General features: G+C 36.9%; 4 protein-coding genes and 1 long non-coding RNA gene across 5 annotated transcripts; 3 read left to right on the top strand and 2 right to left on the bottom strand.

Moving 5' to 3' along the window:
* The first annotated feature begins 2,795 nt into the window (after positions 1-2,795).
* Positions 2,796-4,441, top strand: LOC117807753 (Fc receptor-like protein 5). The gene is made up of 5 exons (XM_034677152.1): positions 2,796-2,833; positions 2,955-3,059; positions 3,533-3,574; positions 3,813-4,070; positions 4,185-4,441. The coding sequence occupies exons 2-5, from the start codon at positions 3,029-3,031 to the stop codon at positions 4,439-4,441; spliced, it is 588 nt and encodes a 195-aa protein (XP_034533043.1). The 5' UTR covers positions 2,796-2,833; positions 2,955-3,028.
* Positions 4,442-4,767: 326 nt separating this feature from the next.
* LOC117807097 lies at positions 4,768-6,515 on the top strand. The gene is made up of 3 exons (XR_004629907.1): positions 4,768-4,895; positions 5,138-5,212; positions 5,614-6,515. It is a non-coding gene; the product is annotated as an uncharacterized LOC117807097 (long non-coding RNA).
* Positions 6,516-7,593: 1,078 nt separating this feature from the next.
* On the bottom strand, positions 7,594-10,172 carry LOC117807752 (butyrophilin subfamily 3 member A2-like). Its single transcript, XM_034677151.1, has 6 exons — positions 10,142-10,172; positions 9,698-10,039; positions 8,976-9,257; positions 8,768-8,887; positions 8,092-8,317; positions 7,594-7,660 (listed from the first exon to the last, which is right to left on the bottom strand). The coding sequence occupies exons 1-6, from the start codon at positions 10,170-10,172 to the stop codon at positions 7,594-7,596; spliced, it is 1,068 nt and encodes a 355-aa protein (XP_034533042.1).
* Positions 10,173-12,750: 2,578 nt separating this feature from the next.
* LOC117807096 (low affinity immunoglobulin gamma Fc region receptor III-like) lies at positions 12,751-17,184 on the top strand. The gene is made up of 7 exons (XM_034676152.1): positions 12,751-12,860; positions 13,344-13,385; positions 13,645-13,906; positions 14,108-14,346; positions 14,984-15,136; positions 15,802-15,876; positions 16,275-17,184. The coding sequence occupies exons 1-7, from the start codon at positions 12,830-12,832 to the stop codon at positions 16,280-16,282; spliced, it is 810 nt and encodes a 269-aa protein (XP_034532043.1). The 5' UTR covers positions 12,751-12,829; the 3' UTR covers positions 16,283-17,184.
* Positions 17,185-18,256: 1,072 nt separating this feature from the next.
* LOC117807095 (butyrophilin subfamily 2 member A1-like) lies at positions 18,257-21,249 on the bottom strand. The gene is made up of 5 exons (XM_034676151.1): positions 21,146-21,249; positions 20,702-21,043; positions 20,112-20,393; positions 19,904-20,023; positions 18,257-19,471 (listed from the first exon to the last, which is right to left on the bottom strand). The coding sequence occupies exons 1-5, from the start codon at positions 21,240-21,242 to the stop codon at positions 18,636-18,638; spliced, it is 1,677 nt and encodes a 558-aa protein (XP_034532042.1). The 5' UTR covers positions 21,243-21,249; the 3' UTR covers positions 18,257-18,635.
* Between the last annotated feature and the right edge of the window lie 2,942 nt (positions 21,250-24,191).

Below are 24,191 nucleotides of genomic sequence, written 5' to 3'. Positions count from 1 at the left end.
GTTGTGATTTGGTGCGATACAAATGAAGGTTGATTGATTGATTGATTGATTGATTGATTGATTGATATTCTTTAGGACCAGGAGGCCCGCCTGGAACAATGAGAGCCAGTATTAAAGCATACCTCCTCATTGAAAAAAAAGTTTTACACATGGTGCAATGATAGTCTGACCTTTACCAAGATTACTGCAGATAGTAAAGTATGATTCATCAGTTTAATGGTAATCATTAACAGCCTCTCTGCCAGGCGCACATTTTCTGCCCACATTTTATTTCATTCTTCTTACTTTTTAAATTTGTGTTTCTTATTGTTTTCAATTTTAGAGCTTTATGAAAAACAATCCACAACAAGCAAAATATAGAAGAGCAAGAGGACATGATGCTTTGATGTTTTGACCTTTAAGAGAAGGAGGTCTCTCCACTTAAAATACTCTGGAGTGACCCAGCACTTTGGTCATTATTGTGGTGATGTTAATTGTTGATGATGATAATGGAAGATCTGAAATGGTTTGGTTGCTTCATTGTAGATGTTCCTTATTTACTTTGTGCATTGCCTTTACACTGCTTGGCAGTACCTGCACCCAAATGGACTTGAAGCTCTTTGTCCCTCTTACTGATCTTGTTTCCTCTTGTCTAGATCTTTGCTTGTGTTGTTCTTGTTCTCGTATGTACGTCGCTTTGGATAAAAGAGTCTGCTAAATGACATTGTAACATTGTAACATTTTAACATTGTAACATTGTAACATTGTAACATTGTAACATTGTAACATTGTAACCAAATACAAGCTGTCTGAATTGGTATTTGATAGGCTGACAACATCCTGACGTTTTCTGGACAATATTGTGATATATGTATATATATATATTTTTTTGCAAATATGAAAAGAGTCGAAGTCAAGGAGCCTCAAGGACGAAGCAGCTAAACAGACATTACTTGATATGTGGTCTCACTACATCGTAAAGCCTTCTAAATGAACAGTTTTCTTAAAGCAATGATACATCATGAGATATTATTTTCTGTTACAAGGTTTTAAAGCAGAACTGGAATATAAATAAATATAAATCAAGTGGAAACAGACACATACCTGCCGTCTCTCTGCGTCAGTCTCTCCTCAGGGTAGAAAGTTTCCTGGTCAAAGTCTGCAAATAAAACAAACTGACTTTATAACAAGGTGTGTCTCCTTTACAATCCTGTTGTTCTTACTTCAAGGCTGCAGAGATATCTGCTGATAATTTTATACTGTTTATAATACTGCATCTATAATGGCAATATCCTTTAGTACTTTAATTTAACATTGCTGCAGTTCTTCTCTAACTGCTGTCCTGCTTTTCAGTTGGTTGGATGCACTGAATCTCTAATACAAGTAAAAGCACAAGCTGAGAGATTGTGTGTCAGTGAAGAAGCAAAATTTGGTCAGATATCCTCAACTCAAATCAATCTTTGCACCATGCACTGAGATGGGACTCTTCAGATTGTTTACATAGTGCTCAAAGAACATTATCACTTTCTAATGTAGAAATCCTTCTGATAGAGACAATAGAAGGTTGAATCTGAGACTGTAGAGGGCCCTGTGAAGAAAGAACACATTAACAGGTGGTATAAGTTACTCTCCAGTTGGTTAGGTTCCAGTGGAATTTCTACTGATAAAAAGTGTCACAGAATGTTAATATATTATGCATATAATCCATTGATACTCTTTTTTTTAAATATAGATTAGATAAGATATTCTTCATTGAAACCTCATTGGGGGAAATTCTGTTATTCCAGCAGCTTACAATAAGGACAGGGAATACGGCAATGTTCTTACATAGGTTAAAATATAATGACAATAATAATAGTAATGATAATAAGTATTCATACATTTCAACTGAAAAACAAAACATTAAAAATGAAGTATAATAAGATAATATGAATTCCACTCTGCAGGGGCTCCCCTTGAGTCTCATGTAGCTTCATTGCAATTGCAAGAGGTAATACCAAGCTGAAACCTCCGGTCTCAAAACATGAAGCCCCATGTGGAAGTGTTAGAAACTGCACTTCATGGAGAATCCACTAGAGGCTGGCTGCAGAAACACCAGAAACCACATACACACCCATTCAAAGAAGACGATCTTTGCAGCATTAATAAACATGTTTACAGCCTGGTTTGAGAACCCAGCACAGACCAGGACCTCCAGACAGCTGGAGTCATGTGACCGAGGTTTCCCCATGGTAACCACTGAATCAAGGATTCTCCTCCTCCTCCTCTCCTCATCCATGTTGTCTTTCTGGTCCTCTGAAAACCTCTGACCTGTTGACTCCAGGCCTGGCTCCGCTCATCATGACTTTGGTTTGTTGTTGCAGTTAAGTGAAATACGATCTGGTGATAACACAGAGTGTTTTATTCTGAAAATTAACCGCCTGACTTCCTGTCCTGCTCCATCTGCTCTGTTGACACTGATAATAAAGTTTCTCCTGTTTTGAATACAGTTTTTTCTTCATGGCTTTGCCAAAATTAAAGTGTATTGTGTGAGATGGAACCATCCGACTGATTTGCAGCAGAGGGCAGAGTATAACATCAGCAGTAGTGCCTTCACACAGAACCAGGTTCTCCAAGTGATCAAGTGTCTTACAAAAAAATCAGCATTTTAGGAACTTAATCTAAGATTACTCTGCCATGAGTAGGACATCATAAAGTTCATCATTAGCAAATATGTCCTCCATAGCTATACATTAGAAGTTAATGATTATACTGACTGAAATGTATTTTGTGAGAATTTAACCATCTGTGTGAAAACATCAAATAAATGCAGATAAACTAAATAAGTCTTCATCAGACGTCCTCGTCTGCTCAGGTTTGTTCAACACACACTTGTCTGACGGTTGACAAAAATATCAAGCTATTTCTGTCTCTAAGATCAGCTGATACTTCTACAGTTGTTGCATACAAGCTGAAACAGTGTTTCCTCTGCACAGGAACAGGAAGTACTACTATGTAGTCTTCAGCAGAGGGTTTTCATTCAGTCTGAGACAGTCAGGACTGAGACGACATGGAGGTCACATCACTTTGGATTGAACTGAGTGAGTACGCTTTATCCTGAAAATTTAAAAATAATGTAATATATACAACCATATTCTTAATATAACACAAATCTGATTGTGAGAGAAAGTCCCCTTAACTATCTCTAAATATACGGTTTGAGCAGGTTTAACTTTTTATTAACGTCTTTGTAAAGTCAGGTATCATCTGTTTGCATATTAACAGGCTGTGTGAGTTCAGAATCATGTGTTTTCTGTTTCTATTTTCCTACTTTTCACTTCTTTTGCATTAACAAGTGAAACATTCATGATGGATCATTTGTCCTCAAGTAGTAACCACTCTTTCTCCAAAGCACCACATATTTGGTGCACCTTATAATTAGGGAATGCTGGTTTTAATACTTTGTATTATTGTTAATGCTTTTGTGCACATGCTCTGTGTGTTAGCTTAGACTTAGTTCCATCCCTGATGAAGACATCCATGTCTAATATGCTGCTCTCTTTTGTTTCTCCAGTGCTGCTCACTCTTCTGAACACTTACTCTGCTCAGACAAACGGTGAGTTAAAGTCTGTTCAGTTATTAAGACACAACATTTCTAACTGTGTCTAGTCTTTGAACAATATCATTATGACAGGTTGTTATTAGTGAAGTGTTTATTCCTGCAATGCAAGTTTAAGATGTTCTTAATTATGCCGTCACTTAATTCTAAAAAGGTGATTAGTATGAGATTACATTGCATGTATCTAATTTTGGAAAAGCTCTTCTAACTTATTTCTTCTTCTATTTCGTCACAGATGATGCTTTCCCTCATATTGAACCAAACAGACTTCAGTTCTTTGAGTATGAATCCCTACAGTTAGATTGTAAGAGGTTTACTGGCTCTACTGAATGGAGGGTGATGGGAAACACTTCGTCATCAGGAGCGTCTCGATGGGAGGATTCAACAACATCCAAAAATATCAAACCTACTTTTGTGAGACAAAGTGGAGAGTACTGGTGTCAGAACGGAGAAGGAGAGAGAAGCAGATCTCTCAACATATCTATTGTTCAAGGTAAGTTTAAAAAACTGTAAATACATGCTTTTTAAAAAGGACTTTTAATGTTGGAGGTTGATGCTCTGCAGTGGTTCAACTTCAGTGTTCACTGATTTTTCTCCTGTTGTCCAGCTGGCGGTGTGATCCTGGAGAGTCCTGTTCTCCCTGTGATGGAGGGACAGACTGTCACTCTGCGCTGCAGGAAAAAGACACCACCCCACGACCTAGCAGCTGATTTCTATAAAGATGGACATCTTAAAAAGACTGAATTTAAAGGAACAATGACCATTTACAATGTCTCTAAGTCTGATGAAGGACTCTACAAGTGCAAGATTCCGGGATATGGTAAATCACCAAATAGCCGTCTGGCTGTCAGAGGTGAGAATTGAAACAATCATGAAGCAATCAAGTGTGCCGGACATTTTCAGCTGCATTCAAAATACAATTTTCCACTTTCAGGCAAACTTTCTATAAAGTAAAATGCATGTAGTAAAATATCAAAATATATATTAATATTTCTCATGAAACACTTTTGGTCACATATTCGGTAGAAGATCAGACGTGCATGCACAATTTTAAATGAATTTATGCATGATTGACTTAACATTTGATAATATACTACTGTATATTGTACTTCATCCACTGCAGAAATTCAAGAGAGCACAGAGACCCCTTCAACACCTGGCTCCTCAACACCTGGCTCCTCAACACCTGGCTCCTCAACACCTGGCTCCTCAACACCTGGTTCCTCTCATCCCTCCATCCTTTTACCAGTCGTGTTCATCATTGAAACTGTGGCTGTCCTGCTGCTGGTGATAGGACGGCTTTATGGAGAACGAAGCGGTACAGATATTTTAAAATACATTTAGGAACAACATGTTTGTAAACTATGTCTAATGTGTCTGTGCCTTCTTATCTTTTGAGTCTTTATTATTTATGATAACTTGCTAATTTGATGTGCAGATAGCTTTTATGATTCACAGGGGCCAGTTACCTGTTTGAAAAATAGGGTTGTGTGTACTTGTAATGTAATTCTAAAAATATTATAATTATGATTCAATTTAAATACATATCTTCTGTTTCAGTCTCTGGGGAGAGAGGTGATGATGTTATGAGTGTGGTGACATATACGGCTCTCACAGAAGAGTTGAAGAAAAAAGGTAAAACACTGATAAATATTTATAATTCAATTAAAATTAACTCGCCTTTTTTTTGAGTGCAAGTGTATATGTAAGGGAAATTTAGCTTCTGCTTGTGAGGTAAAACCGCTAGCTTCTGTTAGCATCAAAACAATGTGCCTCCTAGACAGTCAGAGGTAACTAGCTGCTCAGCAAGACTAACCTGTCCACAGCTTCCTACCTTCAGTTTGTGGAGAGTGATTGAATGTATTCTGCAGTCTAGTTATAGTAAGTGCAAAGCTGAAGGTAATGCTGTTCCTTTAGAATTTAGCACATATATTTATTTAACATTATATTATTATGAATATTATTTTCTTTAAGTATCTTGAGTTCTTGAGTAGAGTTTAAGTGGAGAACTAACACAGATGTTTGGTGTCTTACAGGTCAGTGAGAGCAGAGACACCCTCATGGAAGCAGCTTTAAACTGGGATATTTTACAAATGTTAAATTAGGAAGAAACAACCAAAGTTCTGCAGATCTTATGTCAGCTTTTAAACACTTATCACCTTTTCACTGTTGGAGCAGTATTTAGTTGAACGTGTGAATGCTGTTACTACTGAAATATACTGACATTTCTATCTGGTCTGTCAGCAGTTTAAAGCATTAAATAAGACCTGATCATAGCTATAATAATTACACTGAGTCTAAGAGCCTCTGCTTTAGAGCAGCATCAGGGTCTATTTCTGAGAGATGATGGTAGACTTGTTAAACCTCAGTGTTTCTTACGTGTGTTCTCACAGGTGTTTGAACAAAAGAGCTGCTGCAGCTTTTAAATACATCCCTGTGGTCATGGCTCTGTTCCAGCAGTTTCATATGAAGCAGTCGGTGCAACAGATGTTCAAATGTGCTTTCCACATCTACCCCAAAGATGTTGCATTTTGAAAATAAGAACCTGACAGGAACTCATCTCAGAATAACAAAATGTGTAACTTTGTTAGCTCGGAGGCTGATCCTTCTTCAGTGGAAATCCTCTCACTCCCCGAGCTGGACTCATTGGCTGAGAGATGTGATGCAACACCTAAAACTTGAAAAACTGAGATTCACAATACAGAATTCCTCTGATAAGTTTGAGAGAACATGGAAACCTTTTGTAGACTACATTAGCGACAAGCTTGATACCCCACTAAGCTGAAAAATCTAGAGATAAGTCACACCCATTATAGAACTCTGCTGCCACTGTTAGAGCCCATCACTGAGAGTGAAGTTTTAATTGATTAACTTCATTATTGTTGGGTTATCTTTCTGTTTAGTTTTTCAGAACTGCCATATTGTTGTAATTTCTTTGTTTGTTTTTGTCTGTAAAGTGAGAAATGTCTGAATGTCCTGAAGGTTTTCCAATAAGAAAATGATCAATAAATATATATTAAAAAAAAAAAAAAAAGATTTAGCATTTTAAAGTTTCTGGCTTTTGCACAGCTTGCCTACATTTCCTTTGTTTTTTCGGTTGAATTATTATAATCACTCCCTTCAGTCTCTCTTTAATCATCATATTTTAGTATAAGGGTTTCTCTTCACAGATCATGAACAGAGTAAGTTCTCCATCTCAGCAGCTCAGTGAAAAGAGACTGTGGGTTTAACTTTAGTTGACACTCTGTGTCTGAAAACTTTGGTTTATGTAATTTAGTGTTGATGGTCTCAGCAGACTTTGATTTATCTCATGATTAAATAATATGAAACTACAGCTGATCAACTTTCAGTTTAAAAGCTGCTTTTGATTTATTTAACATTTATTAACTGAATTAATAGTCTGTTATTATTTTTATGCAGAATAAAGAAAGAGCACCAAAGGAAAAAACATTCTGCAATTTATATTTATTCATTATCTTTATTATGAATTGTTTCTCTGCACAATTATCTTTTTTATTTTATCTTTGTACTTTTCTGTATAAGCAAAAATCAAACAAACAGTTGAACTGTTCCAAAATGTAAATACCAAACATTATCACAATAAGAGAAAATATCAGGAACATGTTTTAATATTATGTGTTAAAATTAACATGACTTAAAAACTTCAGTAAAGGGGGGAAACACACACACACACACACACACACACACACACACACACACACAATATATATATATTCAACATTTTGCAAAGAAGTCATTTCAAAAAAGGAACAGACATCAAAATAAGAATCAAAGAAAAGTTAATTTACATCATTATTGTTTTAGAGATTTACGTACAAGCCTGTAAACATCTCAGACATGTTTGACTGTATCACTTATCACTGATTAAAAAAAGCTTTTTTATTTAAACAGCAGAATAATTACGTCTACTTGTTATAAGTGTTTTGTTGATAACCTCCACTGTCATGTTTTGCGGACTGTACTCAGAAAGTTTCCTCTCAATCTCCCTCAGTTGTTCACAGATGTCTCTCTTGTTGCTCAATACTGCCCTCTTTCTCTCCATCATCACTTTCAGCACACCATCTGTTGTGATCTGAAGTATATCTGTTTTAGTTTGAAATGTCCCCTCTTCATGTTGTCTATTCTCCAGATGACTTTTAGCTGTTACTGCGACTCTTTTCATTTCCTTGAATCCCTGAGCTCGGTCACCTTCTGCCTTCTCCTCAGCTGACTGTAACTTATCATTAATATCTTTAATGTTTCTCTTCATGTCCTCTTCTTGATGTCTGAGTTCATCTCTCTGTTTCTTTACCTCTTTGCTTCGCTCCATCAGTCTATGAACATTTCTTACCAAGTCTTTCTCCTCTTCCTCTTTCTTCTTTAAGTCTTCTTCAAGTCTTTTCTTTTTCTCCTTCAAATCCTTCTTCAAGTCTTCTTTAAGTCTTTTCTTTTTCTCCTCCAAATCATTCTGTGAGTCTTCAAGTCTTTTCTTTTTCTCCTTCAAATCCTTCTGCAAGTCTTCTTCAAGTCTTTTCTTTTTCTCCTCCAAATCATTCTGTGAGTCTTCAAGGGTTTTTCTTTTCTTCTCCAAATCATTCTGTGAGTCTTCAAGGGTTTTCTGTTTCTCCTCCAAATCATTCTGTGAGTCTTCAAGTCTTCTCTCTCTCTGCTCCAAATCCTCCACTTTTTTTGCCATGAGTTGCTCTCTCTCTTCATCTTCAGCCTGATGCAGCTTTGCTTCTGTGATTATGTAAGAACAGGGCAGAAATGTTAAGTTTGTGCTTTGTTGAATTTTGTTGAGCAAAAGTTTAAAACTGAAAACCAGAGATAGTGGAAAAATAACCCTGAGTACCCTCGCCCCTTAAAAAGAAAGTAAAAATATATCATTTTATATAAGTGCATAACAGCACACAGTCTGTAACTACAACAAATAATAAAATACAGTATTAGAACTATTGGTACTTTTTTGATCAATTCAATTACATTCTGACTGCATTTTAAACTTCCATCAGCCCACTGAGAATGAATCAGTATTAACACTTAAACTTGCAAAAAAATGTTTTCACAATTACATAATTGAATCATTTACAAACTTCTATATATCCCTGATGAATAGACTTTTTATGATCCTTCACGTTGGTGACATCTAGTGTTTGATTGTTCACATTACAGTCACAAATCTTTACTAACCTTTGATTTGATTTTGTCTCCATTTCCAAAAGACAAAGGCAGCTGCACAAACAACACCGAGCACAAGAACCACCATGATGCTGATATAAACAACGGGAGAAGAGGTTTCAAAGAAATCCACTGAAAGATGAAACACAGGAAAATATTAATTTAATAAAACATGACCTCAGCTGTTAGAGGATAAAAGGAAGGAGGGATAAATACTCACCTGAAATCTGAATGTGTGTCTCTCTGGTCCTGTTGATGTTCCTCTGATGGACTCTACAGGTGAAGATGTTGCCCTCTCTCTTCTCCACAGTCACTCTGCTGCTCACAGTAAAGAGACCATCAGGACCTTTGAGGGTCTCTGTAGGTCCATCTGAGAACACCTTCCCCTCACTGTCCAGCCACAACACTTCAGGCTCAGGATACCAGCCTTCAGACTCACACTGTAACACCACCTCACTGCCACTTTTAGAAATATGAGTGATGAGAGGTGAGGAGAAAGAACCTGATGAGAGGAGAGATATCAATTAAAAAATGAACACCTTCTTAAACACTACAAGGTATATGTAGAAATATCAAACACAAATAATAATATAAATGCATTAGTGGTGAAAGAAACCTCCTCTTGGACAAAAAAATGCAACTACTGTTGTGAAGCTGATCATTGCTCCATCGATACAAACACTGAAGAGGTTTTCTTCATGGAACAGTTTTTTCTACAAATCTGAATGTGACCCAAAGACATCAGATGTGTTCACAAATGTGAATGTGTCCGACAAAGTTAAACAGAGAGAAATAAGCATTATAAGCAAACTGATGCTCAGTTCAAATTCTTGTTTCCTTCAAAAGGGCCTTTTCTGCTGCCATGATGGGAAAGTGCTGCTTCCTTAAATGCCCTTAAATCTGAGATATGTAGGAGTGGTTGACTGAAAACAAACAACTTACCAACAACAAGCTCAACAGTAGAGTGTTTGTCCTGTGAAATAAAGTAGCATCTATAAGCTCCATTATCAGAGAGTTTGACTGCAGACAGGCTCAGTGAGAGGTCTCCATGTCTCAGTTTCTCCATGGACACTGAAGTTCTTCCTTTGTAAGATGGATTTTGGTTTTTCAAAAGGTTTCGACCTTCATACCACACATGGACAAATCTTGGCTCCAGGTCAGGTCTCCCCCACTCCACACCCAATGAAACAGCATCCACTGCAGGTTCAAAGTGACATGGCAAGGTAACATTATCACCGACTAATGCCACCACTGTTTGAGAGGGTCCAACCCCGAGAGACCTGCCTGGGAAAAACACAGATACTTAATAGTGCAGTCAGAAACTTGTGCACAGAGTTAAAGATAGTTTAAAGAGAGTTTTCATCACAGGATTTAAATTATAATTACCTTTAATAGAGTCTATCAGTAGCAGGAGCATCACAAGGTGCTTGAAAACCAAAGCACTGCAGGAACAGAGCTTAGGTTTAAGGAAGAATCCATCCATTAGACAAAGCATCCTGAAGAAGAAGGAACAATGTTTGATGAGCCAAAATACCTCAGCTGTGTTGATATTGATTAGTTTTTTCTGAATTATACCTAAAAGTCACCTGAATATTATTTAAAATATTATTATAAACTGAGATAAAGATTCTTTAGGACCAGGAGGCCCACCTGGAACAATGAGAGCCAGTATTAAACCAGAACTCCTCATTGAAAAAAGTTTTACACATGGTGCAATGATAGTCTGACCTTTACCAAGATTAATCCAGATAGTAAAGTATGATTCATCAGTTTAATGGTAATCATTAACAGCATCTGTGCCAGGCGCACATTTTAATTAATTCTTCTTACTTTTTAAATTTGTGTTTCTTATTGTTTTCAATTTTAGAGCTTTATGAAAAACAATCCACAACAAGCAAAATATAGAAGAGCAAGAGGACATGATGCTTTGATGTTTTGACCTTTAAGAGAAGGAGGTCTCTCCACTTAAAATACTCTGGAGTGACCCAGCACTTTGGTCATTATTGTGGTGATGTTAATTGTTGATGATGATAATGGAAGGTCTTAAAGGTGACATATCATGCAAACTGGACTTTTTAATGGTTCTCTACCTGAAATCTGTGTCCCTGTCTACAAACCCCCTGAAAAGTCAAAGAATCCATTCTGCCCCTGTTCTGATTTCTCCACCTTTCTGTAAATGTGTGCTGAAACCAGCCGTTTCAGTTTTCAGTGTTTTTCATACGTCACAACGCCATCCGGTCTGTAACAGGAAGTCAGAGCTCGGAGCTTGTTCAGCCCATAGACTGTATAAAATACAACTCAACCCCTCCTCTGTTTTTCATTCCCTGCACACATGTGTGCTAACAAGGAGCTTAGGAGGGAGGCATGCTAGTTGTAGGTTGTCTTAATAAACACAAAGGTCGCTTTGACTCCCCACGTCTGCAGATTTGAAGATCTAGTGGAGGATTTTTAGTTTTCATGGAAAAGTGCTAGCGCTAGTTAGCATAGCCACATAGCTACATGTTGGAAGCTGTGTACCAAGACACACGTCGACATGCTGACAAATAAAACAACAAGAAACACTAAATCTGTGACCAATGGTTCAGAAAGGTCCTGCTGCAGGCGCCTCTCCGTCAGGATCAGATTCTGGATCAGATTCAGAGGGTTGAAGTAACGCGGGTCTGTGAGCAGCCGTGTATATTCAGCCAACATGTAAACATTAGATCAACGTGCTGGACAGCCGAGGCCACACCCACTTCTTCCTGAGGGGGCGTGGTCAGAGAGCTCATTCTCATTTAAAGGCACAGACACAGAAAACAGCCTGTTCTGAGCAGGGCTGAAGAAGAGGGGTTTACAGGCAGACCAGAATCTGATTTCAAAGTGTTTTTATGAGCATAAACTTTAAAGACATGTTTTGGGGACCTCTTAGACCAATATATGTTGATGATAAAAAGCAGAATATGTCACCTTTAAATGGTTTGGTTGCTTCATTGTAGATGTTCCTTATTTACTTTGTGCATTGCCTTTACACTGCTTGGCAGTACCTGCACCCAAATTGACCTGAAGCTCTTTGTTACTCTTACTGATCTTGTTTCCTCTTGTCTAGATCTTTGCTTGTGTTGTTCTTGTTCTCGTATGTACGTCGCTTTGGATAAAAGAGTCTGCTAAATGACATTGTAACATTGTAACATTATAACATTGTAACAAAATACAAGCTGTCTGAATTGGTATTTGATAGGCTGACAACATCCTGACGTTTTCTGGACAATATTTTAATATATGAATTTATTTTTTTTGCAAACATGAAAAGAGTCAAAGACAGGGAGCCTCGAGTACGAAGCAGCTAAACAGACATTACTTGATGTGTGGTCTCACTACATTGTAAAGCCTTCTAAATGAACAGTTTTCTAAAAGCAATGATACATCATGAGATATTATTTTGTGTTACAAAGTTTTAAAGCAGAACTGAAATAGAAATAAATATGAATCAACTGGAAACAGACACATACCTGCTGCTTCTCTGTGTCAGTCTCTCCTCAGGGCATAAAGTTTCCTGGTCAAAGTCTGCAAATAAAAAGAAACTTTGACTTTAGTAACAAGGTGTGTCTCCTTTACAATCCTGTTCTTACTTCAAGGCTGCAGAGATATCTGCTGATCATTGTATACTGTTTATAATACTAAAACTAGAGAGAGAGTAGATCAAACATAACTGGCTGCATATAAAATGTAAATGTTTGAAGTGTTTGCTGAGTGTTTTTGTGAATTGTTACTGTTCTGGTTTTTGTTTTTAACTCTGTAAAGCACTTTGAATCGCTCTATGTATGAATGGTGCTTTCTAAATAAACTTACCTTGCCATAAACTTAATAAGTCTTCATCAGACGTCCTCGTCTGCTCAGGTTTGTTTAAGACACACTTGTCTGACGCTTGAACAAAAATATCAAGATATTTCTGTCTCTGAGATCAGCTGATACTTCTACAGTTGTTACCTACAAGCTGAAACAGCGTCTCCTCTGCACAGGAACAGGAAGTACTACTATGTAGTCCTCAGCATAGAGGGTTTTCATTCAGTCTGAGACAGTCAGGACTGAGACGACATGGAGGTCACATCACTTTGTATTGAACTGAGTGAGTACGCTTTAATGTTTTATCCTGAAAACTTCAAAATAATGTAATATATACAACTATATTATTATACAACTTATTCTTAAAATAATGCAAAACTGATCATCAGAGCTATTTCTAAATATCCGGTTTGAGCAGGTTTAACTTTTTACTAACGTCTTTGTAAAGTCAGGTATCATCTATTTGCATATTAACAGGCTGTGTGAGTTCAGAATCTTGTGTTTTCTGTTTCTATTTTCCTACTTTTCACTTCTTTTGCATTAACAAGTGAAACATTCATGATGGATCATTTGTCCTCAAGTAGTAACCACTCTTTCTCCAAAGCACCACATATTTGGTGCACCTTATAATTAGGGAATGCTGGTTTTAATACTTTGTATTATTGTTAATGCTTTTGTGCACATGCTCAGTGTGTTAGCTTAGACTTAGTTCCATCCCTGATGAAGACATCCATGTCTAATATGCTGCTCTCTTTTGTTTCTCCAGTGCTGCTCACTCTTCTGAACACTTACTCTGCTCAGACAAACGGTGAGTTAAAGTCTGTTCAGTTATTAAGACACAACATTTCTAACTGGGTCTAGTTTTTGAACAATATCATTATGACAGGTTGTTATTAGTGAAGTGTTTATTCCTGCAATGTAAGTTTAAGACAAACTTAATTATGTCTTCACTTTTACAATGAGAGTAAAGTACAGACACCAGAATTCTAAAAAGGGGATTAGTATGAGATTACATAACACATTTGGAAAAGCTCTTCTAACTTATTTCTTCTTTCCCTTGGTCACAGATGATGCTTTCCCTCATATTGAACCAAACAGACTTCAGTTCTTTGAGTATAAATCCATACAATTAGATTGTAAGAGATTTACTGGCTCTACTGAATGGAGGGTGATGGGAAACACTTCGTCATCAGGAGCGTCTCGATGGGAGGATTCAACGACATCCAAAAATATCAAACCTACTTTTGTGAGACAAAGTGGAGAGTACTGGTGTCAGAACGGAGAAGGAGAGAGAAGCAGATCTCTCAACATATCTATTGTTCAAGGTAAGTTTAAAAAACTGTAAATACATGCTTTTTTAAAAATGACATATTGTACCCAAAATTAAAATAAAATTTAAACTGTATATATAGATTATATATTTATTGTGAATATATTGTTTGAGATCAGACTTTTAATGTTGGAGGTTGATGCTCTGCAGTGGTTCAACTTCAGTGTTCACTGATTTTTCTCCTGTTGTCCAGCTGATAGTGTGATCCTGGAGAGTCCTGTTCTCCCTGTGATGGAGGGACAGACTGTCACTCTGCGCTGCAGGAAAAAGACACCACCCCACGACCTAACAGCTGATTTCTATAAAGATGGACATCCCATAGGAAGTAGATTTAAAGGAACAATGACCATTGACAATGTCTCTAAGTCTGATGAAGGACTCTACAATTGCATGATTCCGGGACATGGTAAATCACCAAATAGCCGTCTGGCTGTCAGAGGTGAGAATTTAAACAGCCATGAAGCAATCAAGCAATGGATGTAGTAAATACCAAAATATATTAATATTTCTCATGAAACACTTTTGGTCATATATTCAGTAGAACATCAGACATGCATGCACAGTTGTTCCATTTCAGTTTAGTTTGTGGATTCACTGACTGCTCGATACATGAAGTCCGCCTTTTCTGTCCATCTGTAATCAGAACTGAAACCCTGTGAGTGGTTGGAGAGTCAGACAGGAGGGAAACATTTAGTATCAGATGCCACACTGACTCTTCCATGTAAATTAGGTAATTTGAACAAACTCAGACCAAACACTAATGACCATGTACGTGTACACACTATTTGGAAAATCCTCAGCAGTTTTGCTGTCAGAAAGCCTACTTTTTCACTTTTCTCAGATATGTTCATCTGCCAAATTACCAAATTATTAATGAACCTATGCAAGATTGGATTAACATTTGGTGACAATATCTATTGACCCAAAAAGATTGATTCCCCTGGCTTTTATAGTCTCATGCAGTATCTTTGTCTTGTCTCTTTGAGCATGAATTAACTCAGTAAATTAACACAAACTGTATAAAATTGTCACATTTTGAAAAAAAGACAACACAGTCTTGTTTTGTAATGTCACAGAACGTTATAATTCATCCACTGAAGAAATTCAAGAGAGCACAGAGACTCCTGGCTCCCCTCGTCTCTACAACCTCTTACTAACTGTGTTCATCATTGAAACTGTGGCTGTCCTGCTGCTGGTGATAGGACTGCTTTACTATGGAGAACGAAGCGGTAAAGATATTTCAATATATTTTCAATGTATGTATTTAGGAACAAAGTTTTTATAAACTATATCTAATGATGTCTGTGCCTTCTTATCTTTTCAGCTTCATTATTTATGATAACTTGCTCATTTGATGCACAGATAACTTTTAGTTACCTGTTATAAAAATAGAGTGGAAAGTTATTTCCTCTAATGTGATGTTTCTAAGAGTTCATTTGCAAAAACAGATAACTCTGTTTGTATACATTTAAAATATATATTTCTTTTGAATATACATTTTTAATAAAGTTATTTTTTTAAGATACCTCTGATTAGTTATGCAACTTTGATTTGGGCAAAGCACCCAACTTCAGTTGATTGATAATACCTAAAGCTAGTAATTGAAAAAAAATGTTTTTTGTAACAAATTGAACATTTTTAAAAAGTGAGTTATTTTGCAAATGAACTCTTCTAATGTTCTTGTTAGTTGCTTGATTTTTAATATAATACTTTAATTTTTAATGAACCAACCGGATCTTTGACCAAGTTAAATTCATATAACATAGATTTTGAAAAGACACAAATCAAACTATACATGTTCTACTTGAGTAAGGAGAAAGATAGTTGGAGAGATAGATATATTCTAAAAATATTATAATTATGATTCAATTTAAATACATATCTTCTGTTTCAGTCTCTGGGGAGAGAGGTGATGATGTTATGAGTATGGTGACATATTCGGCTCTCACAGAAGATCTGAAGAAAAAAGGTAAAACACTGATAAATATTTATAATTCAATTAAAATTAACTCGCCTTTTTGAGTGCAAGTGTATATGTAAGGGAAATTTAGCTTCTGCTTTTGAGGTAAAACCGCTAACTTCTGTTAGCATCAAAACAATGTGCCTCCTAGACAGTCAGAGGTATCTAGCTGCTCAGCAAGACTAACCTGTCCACAGCTTCCTACCTTCAGTTTGTGGAGAGTGATTGAATGTATTCTGCAGTCTAGTTATAGTAAGTGAAAAGCTGAAGGTAATGCTGTTCCTTTAGAATTTAGCACATATATTTATTTAACATTATATTATTATGAATATTATTTTCTTTAAGTATCTTGAGTTCTTGAGTAGAGTTTAAGTGGAGAACTAACACAGATGTTTGGTGTCTTACAGGTCAGTGAGAGCAGAGACACCCTCATGGAAGCAGCTTTAAACTGGGATATTTTACAAATGTTAAATTAGGAAGAAACAACCAAAGTTCTGCAGATCTTATGTCAGCTTTTAAACACTTATCACCTTTTCACTGTTGGAGCAGTATTTAGTTGAACGTGTGAATGCTGTTACTACTGAAATATACTGACATTTCTATCTGGTCTGTCAGCAGTTTAAAGCATTAAATAAGACCTGATCATAGCTATAATAATTACACTGAGTCTAAGAGCCTCTGCTTTAGAGCAGCATCAGGGTCTATTTCTGAGAGATGATGGTAGACTTGTTAAACCTCAGTGTTTCTTACGTGTGTTCTCACAGGTGTTTGAACAAAAGAGCTGCTGCAGCTTTTAAATACATCCCTGTGGTCATGGCTCTGTTCCAGCAGTTTCATATGAAGCAGTCGGTGCAACAGATGTTCAAATGTGCTTTCCACATCTACCCCAAAGATGTTGCATTTTGAAAATAAGAACCTGACAGGAACTCATCTCAGAATAACAAAATGTGTAACTTTGTTAGCTCGGAGGCTGATCCTTCTTCAGTGGAAATCCTCTCACTCCCCGAGCTGGACTCATTGGCTGAGAGATGTGATGCAACACCTAAAACTTGAAAAACTGAGATTCACAATACAGAATTCCTCTGATAAGTTTGAGAGAACATGGAAACCTTTTGTAGACTACATTAGCGACAAGCTTGATACCCCACTAAGCTGAAAAATCTAGAGATAAGTCACACCCATTATAGAACTCTGCTGCCACTGTTAGAGCCCATCACTGAGAGTGAAGTTTTAATTGATTAACTTCATTATTGTTGGGTTATCTTTCTGTTTAGTTTTTCAGAACTGCCATATTGTTGTAATTTCTTTGTTTGTTTTTGTCTGTAAAGTGAGAAATGTCTGAATGTCCTGAAGGTTTTCCAATAAGAAAATGATCAATAAATATATATTAAAAAAAAAAAAAAAAGATTTAGCATTTTAAAGTTTCTGGCTTTTGCACAGCTTGCCTACATTTCCTTTGTTTTTTCGGTTGAATTATTATAATCACTCCCTTCAGTCTCTCTTTAATCATCATATTTTAGTATAAGGGTTTCTCTTCACAGATCATGAACAGAGTAAGTTCTCCATCTCAGCAGCTCAGTGAAAAGAGACTGTGGGTTTAACTTTAGTTGACACTCTGTGTCTGAAAACTTTGGTTTATGTAATTTAGTGTTGATGGTCTCAGCAGGCTTTGATTTATCTGATGATTAAATAATATGAAAATTCAGCTGATCAACTTTCAGTTTAAAAGCTGCTTTTGATTTATTTAACATTTATTGATTGAATTAATAATCTGTTATTATTTCTATGCAGAAAAAAGAAAGAGCAACAAAGGAAAAATGTTTTGTAATTTCTATTTATTCATTATCTTTATTATGAATTGTTTCTCTACACAATTATCTTTTTTATTTTATCTTTGTACTTTTCTGTACAAGCAAAAATCAAACAAACAGTTGAACTGTTCCAAAATGTAAATACCAAACATTGTCACAATAAGAGAAAATATCAGCAACATGTTTTAATATTATGTGTTAAATTTAACATGACTTAAAAACTTCAGTAAAAGGGGAAAAATGACAATTGAATGAAAGGAAAAAGACAAAATGAACAGTGAAATCAGCAGAATGTCGGGGATACACACACACACACACACACACACACACACACACACACACACACACACACACACACACACACACACACACACACAATATATATATATTCAACATTTAGCAAAGAAGTCATTTAAAAAAGTGAACAGACATCAAAATAAGAATCAAACAAAAGTTAATTTACATCATTATTGTTTTAGAGATTTACATACAAGTCTGTAAACATCTCCAACATGTTTGACTGTATCAGTTATCACTGATTAAAAAAAAAGCTTTTTTTATTTCAACAACAGAATAAAAAAAATCAACTTGTTAAATGTTTTCTGTTGATAGTCTCTACTGTCATGTTTTCTGTTGATAGTCTCTACTGTCATGTTTTCTGTTGATAGTCTCTACTGTCATGTGTTCTGTTGATAGTCTCTACTGTCATGTTTTCTGTTGATAGTCTCTACTGTCATGTGTTCTGTTGATAGTCTCTACTGTCATGTGTTCTGTTGATAGTCTCTACTGTCATGTTTTCTGTTGATAGTCTCTACTGTCATGTGTTCTGTTGATAGTCTCTACTGTCATGTGTTCTGTTGATAGTCTCTACTGTCATGTGTTCTGTTAATAGTCTCTACTGTCATGTGTTCTGTTGATAGTCTCTACTGTCATGTGTTCTGTTGATAGTCTCTACTGTCATGTTTTCTGTCTGTGTTCAGAAAGTTTCCTCTGAATCTCTCTCAGTTGTTCACAGATGTCTCTCTTGTTGCTCTCTACTGCCCTCTTTCTCTCCTTCATCACTTTCAGCACTTCATCTGTTGTTTTCTGAAGTATATCTGTTTTATGGTCAAGTTTCCACTCTTCATGTTGTCTACTCTCCAGATGATTTTTAGCTGTTACTGCGACTCTTTTCATGTCCACATATCCCTGAGCTCGGTCACCTTCTGCCTTCTCCTCAGCTGACTGAAACCTATCATTAATATCTTTAATGTTTCTCTTCATGTCCTCTTCTTGATGTCTGAATTCATCTCTCTGTTTCTTTACCTCTTTGCTTTGCTCCATCAGTCTATGAACATTTCTTTCCAAGTCTTTCTCCTCTTCCTCTTTCTTCTTCAAGTCTTCTTCAACTCTTCTCCTTATCTCCTCCAAATCCTTCTGCAAGTCTTCTTCAAGTCTTCTCCTTTTCTCCTCCAAATTCTTCTGTGAGTCTTCTTCAAGTCTTCTCTTTTTCTCCTCCAAATCCTTCTGTGAGTCTTCTTCAAGTCTTCTCCTTTTCTCCTCCAAATTCTTCTGTGAGTCTTCAAGGATTTTCTTTTTCTCCTCCAAATTCTTCTGCGAGTCTTCAAGGGTTTTCCTTTTCTCCTCCAAATTCTTCTGCAAGTCTTCAAGTCTTTTCCTTTTCTCCTTCTCTTTCTTCTGCAAGTCTTCTCCAGGTCTTTTATTTTTCTCCTCCAAATCCTCAGTTTTTTCTTCCATGAGTTTCTCTGTTTCTCTCTCCGGTTCTCCAGATTCAACCTGATGCAGCTTTGCCTCTGTGATTATGCAAGAACAGAGCAGTAATGTTAAGTTTGTGCTTTGTTGAATTTTGTTGAGCAAAAGTGTAAAACTGAAAACCAGAGATAGTGAAAAAATAACCATGAGTACCCTCGCCCCTTAAAAGTAAGGTAAAAAAAAACGTATTATTTTAAAGAAAAACCTGACAGCACACACAGTGTATAACTAAGAAGAATAAAATAAAATATTACAACTATTGGTCCGCTTTTGATCCATTCAGTTGTATTTTGAGTGCATTATAAACTCTATCAGTTCACTGAACATAACTCAGTATTAACACTTAAACTTGCACATTATTGAATCATTTACAAACTTCTATATAGCCCTGATGAATAGACTTTTTATGATCCTACACATTGGTGACATCTAGTGTTTGATTGTTCACATTACAGTCAGAAATCTTTACTAACCTTTGATTTGATTTTGTCTCCATTTCCAAAAGACAAAGGCAGCTGCACAAACAACACCGAGCACAAGAACCACTATGATGCTGACATGAGCAGCGGAAGAACAGGTCTCAAAGAAATCCTCTGAAAGATAAAACACAGGACAATATTAATTTAATAAAACATGACCTCAGCTGTTAGAGGATAAAAGGAAGGAGGGGGGAATACTCACCTGAAATCTGAATGTGTGTCTCTCTGGTCCTGTTGATGTTCCTCTGATGGACTCTACAGGTGAAGATGTTGCTCTCTCTCTTCTCCACAGTCACTCTGCTGCTCACAGTAAGGAGACCATCAGGACCTCTGAGGGTCTCTGTAGGTCCATCAGAGAACACTTTCCCCTCACTGTCCAGCCACAACACTTCAGGCTCAGGATACCAGCCTTTAGACTCACACTCTACCACCACCCCACTGCCACTTTTAGAAATATGAGTGATGAGAGGTGAGGAGAAAGAACCTGATGAGAGGAGAAGTCAATTTTAAAAAATGAACACCTTCTGAAACACTACAAGGTTTACTTAGAAATATCAAACACAAATAATAACATAAATGCATTAGGGGTGAAAGAAACCTCCTCTTGGAAAAAAAAATGCAACTACTGTTCACAAATGTGAATATGCCTGACAAACTCAAACTGATGCTCAGTTAAATTTCTTGTTTCCTTCTAAAGGGCCTTTCTGCTGCCACAATGGGAAAGTGCAACTTCCTTAAATGCCCTGAAATCTGAGATATGTAGGAGTGGTTGACTGAATACAAACAACTTACCAACAACAAGCTCAACAGTAGACTGCTTGTCCTGTGATGGAAAGTAGCATCTATAAGCTCCATTATCAGAGTGTTTGACTGCAGACAGGCTCAGTGAGAGGTCTCCATGTCTCAGTTTCTCCATGGACATTGATGTTCTTCCTTTGTAAGATGGATTTTGGTTTTCCAGAAGGTTTTGACCCTCATACCACACATGGACAAATCTTGGCTCCAGGTCAGGTCTCCCCCACTCCACACCCAATGAAACAGCATTCATTGCAGGTTCAAGGTGACATGGCAAGGTAACATTATCACCGACTAATGCCACCACTGTTTGAGAGGGTCCAACCCCGAGAGACTGGCCTGGGAAAAACACAGATACTTAATAGAGCAGTCAGAAACTTGTGCACAGAGTTAAAGATAGTTTAAAGAGAGTTTTCATCACAGGATTTAAATTATAATTACCTTTATTAGAGTCTATCAGTAGCAGGAGCATCACAAGGTGCTTGAAAACCAAAGCACTGCAGGACCAGAGCTTAGGTTTAAGGAAGAATCCATCCATTAGACAAAGCATCCTAAAGAAGAAGGAACAATGTTTGATGAGCCAAATAACCTCAGCTGTGTTGATATTGATAAGTGTTTTCCTGATATAATCCAAAATATTATTATAAGTGAGATTAACATTATTTAGGACCAGGAGGCCCACCAGGAACAATGAGAGCCAGTATTAAACCAGAACTCCTCATTGAAAAAAAGCTTTACACATGGTGCAATGATAGTCTGACCTTTACCAAGATTATTGCAGATAGTAAAGTATGATTCATCAGTTCAATGGTAATCATTAACAGCATCTGTGCAGGGAGCACATTTTAATTTGTTCTTCTTACTTTTTAATGTTGGGTTTTGTATTGTTTCCACGAACAGTCTAAATTGGTATTTGATTGGTTGATAACATCCTGACATTTTCTGAGCAATATTGTGAGAAATGTTTTTTGTAAATATGAAAAGAGTCAAAGCCAGGGAGCCTCAAGGATGAAGCCGCCTAACACACTTTACTTGATACGAGGTCACACTGCATTGTAAAGCTTTGTAAATGATCAGTTTTCTTAAAGCAATGATACATCCTGAGATATTATTTTCCATTAAACGTTTTTAAAGCAGAACTGAAATATAAATAAATATAAATCAAGTGGAAACAGACACATACCTGCTGTCTCTCTGCGTCAGTCTCTCCTCAGGGTAGAAAGCTTCCTGGTCAAAGTCTGCAAATAAAAAAAAAAAAACGTTGACTGTAGTAACAGGGTGTGTCTCCTTTACAATCATATAGTTCTTCTCTAACTGCTATCCTGCTTTTCAGTTGGTTGAGCCCTGACACCTGACATCATTCTGTGTGATATAGTTAATAAATAACTCAACTGAATCTGCTCTGATTAGCGCCCTATTAGCCCTCCAGAACGCTACACTCCCAACATGCAGACCTGCGTGTTGTACCTGAAGTCTCTAAAAGTAGTATGGGAGGTAGAGCCTTCAGTTATCAGGCCCCTCTCCTTTGGAGTCAACCACCAGTCAGGGTCCGGGAGGCAGACACCCTCTCTACTTTTAAGAGTAGGCTTCAAACTTTCCTTTTTGATAAAGCTTCTAGTTAGATAGGACTCCAGCGGCACAAGCTATTACTACAACTACTACTATCTGTCTCCCCACTATCATCTCTCTCTCTCTTCATCTCCCTCTATCCCTCTCTCCAACACGGTCTCAGATTCAGATGTGTGTCTAACATGAGTCTGGTCCTGCTGGAGGTTTCTGCCTGTTAAAGGAAGTTTGTCCTTGCCACTGTAACTTGCTAAATGCTGCAAAGTGCTCTGCTCATGGTGGATTAAGATGAGATCAGACTGAGTCCTGTCTGGAAGATGGGACTGGAGTACGGTCTAGACCTGCTCTGTTTGGAAAGAGTCTGAGGAGAACGTTTGTTGGGATTTGGTGTTGTATCAATAAAGATTAATTGATTTATTGATCTGTAATGGTGAAAGTAAGGATCAGCTCACATGGAAATTGTGATATCAATTACAAAAATAAAACCTATTTAGAGCTTATATTATTATAAAATGTGTTGTTTTAAAGCAGATCTTTAGGCAAAAAACTTGTTCTTCGCTTGCTGTTTTTTTTTTCAAAAAATGAGAGCTTTGGTCGGATTTACCTTAACTCTGGTGCAAAAGTGATGTACTGCAGCTATGATTATCAAATATAAATGATTATGTATTCGTCCAGTGAAAAATGTATTTTTTTTTGTTCTCTGTAGCTCATAGAGAAAAATAGCTGTTCATAACTTTGACAATATATACACTATTGCCCATGATGTTGGATCATTTTTGCTTTCAGACATGTTCCCCTTCATTATGTTGTAATGCTGAGTCAGCATTTCAACATATTGTTCTTCTACTTTATACTTTTTCCAATTCTACCACTTCTTCTACTTTTTCCACTTCCTTTATTTTTTCCACTCCTTCTACTTTTTCCACTTCTTCCACTTCTTCTACTTCAACTACTTCTACTACTCTTCCACATGTTTAGCTGTGTTTCACAGCATTCAGCCTTCAACTTCAGCATTTCAACACATTTGCTTTCAGGAAATGCAACCTTTCTAGTTATAAATGATATTGTAACAGTTATTTCACGAGAAGAGGTGAAAAATATCATACTCCAACTTTGTGGGAAACAGTGTATTTAAATTCTATTTATGTTGGAATATATAAACATGTGGAATCAGAAAATAAGATTCTCACTCCAACATTCAAATGCACAGTTTATTGAAATTTGGGGACCCTTTCTGGACTCTGTACACAAACCTTTAAAACCATGATTCAGATGCAGCTTCATCGTCTCTCTCTTTCTGATGTAGAACTAGGTATTTAAAGGTGACATATCACGCTTTTTTCATCAACATATATTGGTCTAAGAGGTCCCCAAAACATGTCTTTAAAGTTTATGCTCAAAAAAACACTTTGAAATCAGATTTTGGCATGCCTGAAAAACCCTCTTCTTCATTCCTCATCAGAACAGTCTGTTTTCCCTCTGACCACGCCCCCTCAGGAAGTGGATGTGCCTCGGCTCTCCAGCACGTTGATCTAATGTTTACATGTTGGCTGAATATACACGGCTGCTCAGAGATCGCGTTACTTCAACCCTCTGAATCTGATCCAGAATCTGATCCTGACGGAGAGGCGCCTGCAGCAGGACCTTTCTGAACCATTGGTCATAGATTTAGTGTTTCTTGTTGTTTTATTTATCAGTATGTAGACGTGTGTCTTGGTACACAGCTACGAACATGTAGCTATGTGGCTATGCTAACTAGAGCTAGCACTTATCCATGAAAACTAAAAATCATCCACTAGATCTTCAAATCTGCAGACGATGGGAGTAAAACCGACCTTTGTCAGAAAGGCAGCAGGACCTTTTATGAAGGATTGGTCACAGATTTAGTGTTTCTTGTTGTTTTATTTGTCAGTATGTCGAC

This window comes from Notolabrus celidotus, chromosome 23, assembly GCF_009762535.1.
Source record: "Notolabrus celidotus isolate fNotCel1 chromosome 23, fNotCel1.pri, whole genome shotgun sequence".
In the NCBI taxonomy this organism is placed as follows: domain Eukaryota; kingdom Metazoa; phylum Chordata; class Actinopteri; order Labriformes; family Labridae; genus Notolabrus; species Notolabrus celidotus.
This window is presented reverse-complemented; position numbering and strand designations above follow the sequence as displayed.